This window comes from Mus caroli, chromosome 9 (genome assembly GCF_900094665.2).
Source record: "Mus caroli chromosome 9, CAROLI_EIJ_v1.1, whole genome shotgun sequence".
Classification (NCBI taxonomy): Eukaryota; Metazoa; Chordata; class Mammalia; order Rodentia; family Muridae; genus Mus; species Mus caroli.
In genome coordinates, this window is record NC_034578.1 from 103,679,289 (window position 1) to 103,684,979 (window position 5,691).

The 5,691-nt window shown below is 48.4% G+C and overlaps 1 protein-coding gene across 1 annotated transcript; it reads left to right on the forward strand.

Moving 5' to 3' along the window:
- Window positions 1–966: 966 nt before the first annotated feature.
- On the forward strand, window positions 967–2,057 carry Gpx1 (glutathione peroxidase 1). Its single transcript, XM_021172037.2, has 2 exons — window positions 967–1,273; window positions 1,492–2,057. Exons 1-2 carry the CDS (start codon window positions 1,028–1,030, stop codon window positions 1,849–1,851), a joined length of 606 nt encoding a protein of 201 aa, XP_021027696.1. The 5' UTR covers window positions 967–1,027; the 3' UTR covers window positions 1,852–2,057.
- Window positions 2,058–5,691: the final 3,634 nt, after the last annotated feature.

Below are 5,691 nucleotides of genomic sequence, written 5' to 3' on the forward strand. Positions count from 1 at the left end.
GGGGACATGACAGGCTGGGTTTTCTGGACTAAGACCAAACTGCACTGGTGGCAGAAATCTAGGACCACTAGAAGCACGTGTTAGAGTTCTGAGAGAAGCTAGGTTAGAGCCTGGAGCAGGGAGTCCTCCACTGTTGTCCACCCTTACAAAGACAGCCAAAAGAAATTGCCTTTCACAGCGCTGTTAGTGCTACTAAAAAAAAGTCAGGCATGGGTGGTACAAGCCTTTAGTACCAGCACTCGGGATGAAAGCAAAGAGGCCGGTAGATGTCTTGAGTTCTAGGCCTGCCTGGGCTACTGAACAAGCCTTAGTACAGCCAAGACTGCATACAGAAACACTGATGAGATAGAGACACCCCTTCCCCCAAGACAAAACAAAACGAAAACATGAACTTGGAGTTCCAGGCGAGCCAGGGCTCTGTAGAGACCTTGTCGCAGAAACAAAACACTGGCCACCTGATGCGACGCAGCTCGTCTGAGTTCAATTCCCAAATTATCACCCAGTGGAAGGAGAGAACCAACCCTGGCCTCCACATGCATGCTCCTTCGATTTCATTAAACAATAAGTGTAATTAAACTTATGTTTTTAAAACCCTATAATCTTATGACTAGAAACATGTGTGGGTAAAGTTATGCAATATAAGGGAGCTGTGCGTGAGCTGCTTAAGCCGTTGTTATTGCCAGAGGCCATCTTCCTAGGCGGGACTCTAGACTAAGGTTGAGTAACACAGAGCTGGAAGATCCCCGCCTAAGCAAGCAGCTTCCTACCAGACTAGTGCTACATTGCCTGAGCTAGACCAGACCCGCCCTAGGCACCTCCAGGCGCTTTAGCTTGGCCGCACCCTCTTCCCACTCCGTCGATGGGGGGAGGGTAGAGGCCGGATAAGGCGGGACCCTGAGACTTAGAGCTGGCTGCCAGCCGGAAAGAAAGCGATGCCACGTGATCTCAGCACCCTCCAGTTAAAAGGAGGTGCAGGGCTCTGTTAGCGCTAGTACGGATTCCACTTTTGAGTCCCGAGGTCTCCAGAATGTGTGCTGCTCGGCTCTCCGCGGCGGCACAGTCCACCGTGTATGCCTTCTCCGCGCGCCCGCTGACGGGCGGGGAGCCTGTGAGCCTGGGCTCCCTGCGGGGCAAGGTGCTGCTCATTGAGAATGTCGCGTCTCTCTGAGGCACCACGATCCGGGACTACACGGAGATGAACGATCTGCAGAAGCGTCTGGGACCTCGTGGTCTGGTGGTGCTCGGTTTCCCGTGCAATCAGTTCGGACACCAGGTATGTGGGGCGAGATGGGTGGCCTTGGGCTCTAGGCTCCCAGGGGCGGGACACCGCTTACTTTCTCCTCTGGTACTACAGCTGGAATGCAGGCCTATCCTCGGTTATACAAGGAGGGCAACTTCCTGGTGACTCATCGGGAAACCTCTGTTTTGCAGTTAAAAAGTACATTCTTTCCGAAATCCTAGCACCTAAATAAATGCCTTTGTCTTCCCTAGGAGAATGGCAAGAATGAAGAGATTCTGAATTCCCTCAAGTATGTTCGACCTGGTGGCGGGTTCGAGCCCAATTTTACATTGTTTGAGAAGTGCGAAGTGAATGGTGAGAAGGCGCACCCGCTCTTTACCTTCCTGCGGAATGCCTTGCCAACACCCAGTGACGACCCCACTGCGCTCATGACCGACCCCAAGTACATCATTTGGTCTCCGGTGTGCCGCAACGACATTGCCTGGAACTTTGAGAAGTTCCTGGTGGGCCCCGACGGTGTTCCGGTGCGCAGGTACAGCCGCCGCTTTCGTACCATCGACATCGAACCTGACATAGAAACCCTGCTGTCCCAGCAGTCTGGCAACTCCTAAGGCGGTCCTGGCATGGGCTTGGTGATTGCTGGCTGCACTCTGGGGGGCGGTTCTTCCATGATGGTGTTTCCTCTAAATTTGCACGGAGAAACACCTGATTTCCAGGAAAATCCCCTCAGATGGGCGCTGGTCCCATCCATTCCCGATGCCTTTCCACCTAATGAAAGGTGGTTTCACTACTAAGAATAAAGTGCTGAATGTCAGAACTGTTTGTGTGTCCTGTGTCATTGTCACCTTTAGGATAGCCTCATGGTCAGGGATCAGGAACTCAATCCCAGAGCCTAAACGTCCCTTCCCCGCACCTTATGCTTGCTTTTCTTTCTCCCTGTCCCAGGACATGCTTAAGGGCAGTCTTGAGTCGCTGTTACAGCAGAGCCCTTACTCCAGAAGGAGGAAGCCAGTAGATAAGGGCAGACTGCCTAACGGTTAAGGCCACCCTAACCCCAAACGTGAACTTCTCCTTTCTGAGTTTTTGGTGGATGAGGAAGTGACTGTGCCCCTGTTCACACAAGACTCGAGAAATCTAGGTCTTTGCCCACAGAAGCCTGTTTTGCACAGCTACAGCAGCCTTGCACAGTGTTACCAGCTTCTCTTTGCTGCATGAATTCACACTGCTACTCAGTGCCTTAAGTTATGCTGGGTGTTGGGAGATTCCGAGGGAAAAGGTGGTAGGCAGGTGTAGAGTGTGGGGGAGGAGGGTTCTGAGACCAGCCTGGGCCTGTTTGAGGCAGAAAAAAATGATTGTCAAACCTTGCAAGTTTACATATTTGGGCCTAGAATAAGACATATCTTAAAGGCCAGCTGCTACTGCTTGGGCCCCACCCTTTAAATATCTCAAGACACACCTGGAGCTGTTTCTTATCATAACCTCCCAGAGACTCTGCAGTAACTAGGTTCAGTTGTTTTCTTAGGAACACGAATCCAGAGAATGTGGGTAGTATGAAGCAATCTAGAGTGTGGACCACAGGCTATTGCCATCCTGGTATGTGTGCCTAATGTGTGTCAACTCAGAAACATATCCCCGGGTTCAGCGGTTATGTGTGCATGCAGTTAGGTCGGGAGGAAATATGCCGCATTACAGATGCCATGTAATGCTTTTACCGCTGAACCATATCCACAGCCCTTGGTTGTTTTAAGGCTGTAGCTCAAGGTGACCCCCAGCTCCCAGCAATTCTGGCTCTGTCTCCTGACTGCTATGATGACTGACTGTCATCATGCTGGCCAGCCTGTAACAATATCCTCCTATCTCCACCAATTGCTGGGATTACAGGTGAGAGCCACTATGCCCCCTGGTAGTTTACTTTTGTTTCTTTCGGAGATCAGGTCTGTCCTCAGATTCCTGATCCACCTGCTTGCCCACTGCCTAAGTACTGGAAATATGGACATGGACAACCAAGTATACACAAAAAAATACACATGTGTTTTGTTGTTGTTGTTTGGGGGGGGGGGCAGAGTTTTCTTATGTGGCCCTGGCTGGCCAAGAATTCATTGTATAGATCAGTCTGGCCTTGAACTCACAGATCTGCCTTCCTCCACCTCTGCCTCCTGAGTGCTGAGATTAAGGGAAACTTTTTCAAAGCAATGTTTTAACATGTTTTAATGTTTTTAATATGCTTAATATGTTTTTTGCTTCTGTTCTACAAGCCCTTTAAAGCTACTTACTTGAGAAGTCTGCACTTAGTGGCCTCTCAGTGTGCTGAGCCAGTCTGGTTAGGGGTGGGAGGGAACCCAGGACCTCGCAGACTTCAGCCTCTTTCCCTCTGGCTGTGTGGTGACTCACCCTCCCTCCCTCACCATTTTTCCCTATTAGTTAAGGCCTTGGACTGCAGGGAATGGGAAGTTCTAAGCTTGAACACAGCTGGGGTGGGGAGCATTCCTCCTCAGACTGCAGGCAGGAGCCTCACTCACAGGAAACTTTTCCAATCCTGTCTTCAGACACAGAATTCCAGTTCAGTACTTTCCCAAGATTTCAAACCAACCAACAGAGAGAGAGAGAGAGAGAGAGAGAGAGAGAGAGAGAGAATAAAATTCACAGAAACAGTCAACGTTGTAACTGCTTCTGGCTCTGCCCTGTGCCCACCTCCTGACTCAGCAGTCCAAACAAATGAAACTGGAATCCCATTGAGCTCTTGGAGGGCCTGGCCTCTGGTCGACATGACTGTAGGGTACTGTTTGTTTGCTTTGGGAACTGGCATTAGGTCATAGACCTTCTGAGAAGCCAATGTGCCCTGTGGTTACTTAACTAGGTTCAAAAACCTCCATTTTAGCAATTCTAGCAAAAGTGCTGTTTGTGTTTATTTGTCAAAATGACTGTAAAATGAGGTCAGATGCTCTGGTACAATTAACCTTTGATCAAATTGCTTCATCTCTCCTAATGGAGTTCCCCAAACAATTTATCACTTTGGTAAAAATTAGCTTCCTTGTTTTTTTGTTAGTTCTGAGGACATGCCCTACTTCCTTAAAACTACCATAAATGGTGTAGATGAAACCACTAAAAAAAGAAAAGGAAGCTGCCGCCCTCTGATGTAGGTTCTGAGTTAATGCTGGCAATGGCTTTCTTCTTCCATAAAAACAAGATTAATGGTAATGGTTTGTAATTCATAATGTTTTTAAAGGCTTTCATTCTGTGGTACCAGAGATTTAGCCCAGGACTTTAGGCATACGGGGCAAGTACTCTGCCACAGACCTAAATCACAGGCTCTTTTTATTTTTTTACTCTTTTTGTTTTTGTTCTTTTAAAAAAGGTCTCATTCTGTAGCACAGGCTAGCCTTAATATAGTAGGATGGATTTGAACTGACAGTTCCAGGTAACTGGCATTGCAGGCACTGACTGGCACATTACCACACTCAGATTCATCTGACTACTCTGTGTGTGTGTGTGTGTGAGAGAGAGAGAGAGAGAGAGAGAAAGGTATGTGTGTGAGAGAGATGTGTGTGTGTGTGAAAGAGAGAGGGGAGAGACAGAGAGAGAGAGAGAGATGTGTGTATGTGTGTGTGGCGGCAGGAAGGAAGGGGTAGAAGCTGGCTGGGGACTGAATCCAGGGCATGCAGCATGGTTGGTGTTGTACCAATGAAATGTATCTTCTGATATTTTTGAGATAGGATCTTATTAATTGCTTAGGCAGGGCTTGAATGGACTCTGTAGCCCAGTCTAGCCTGGAGCTTTGGGTCCTTTTAGCTTTCTGAGTATCCGGCATCTCGCTCAGTTCTAATCTTCTCACAGCACTGTGGTTTTATTACTAAGGAGGACCCACTGTCAGTCACTTGTGGTTGTGCACACTTTTAATCCCAGGATTCAGGAGGCAGGGGCAGGTAACTCTGAGTTCCATGCCAGCCTGGTCTACAGAACAAGTACCAGGACAGCCAGGGCTACACAGAAAAATATTGTCTTGAAAAAAAATTAATTTTTATGTGTATGAGATTTATTTATTTTTTCTTTTCTTTAATGGGTAGGACTGTTTTGCCTGAATGGATGAGCAGGCCTGGTGTCTATGGAGGTCAGATCTGGATCCCTTGGAAGTGTGGTTATGCACAGTTGTGAGCCTTCATATGAGTGGTGGTGGGAATCAAACCCAGGTCATACTAAAAAACAAGTGCTCTTATCTGCTGAGCCACCTAGCCAGCTCCTCTCCCTCAGAAACTATCAAGGTTGGCCTCCCAGATAGAGTGCAGAATTGTCTCTTGATGGATTGGTGTATGTCTATTTATTTGTATACTTTTCTTTTGTTAAGAATGGACCTCCCGAGCCGGGCGTGGTGGCGCACGCCTTTAATCCCAGCACTCGGGAGGCAGAGGCAGGCGGATTTCTGAGTTCGAGGCCAGCCTGGTCTACAAAGTGAG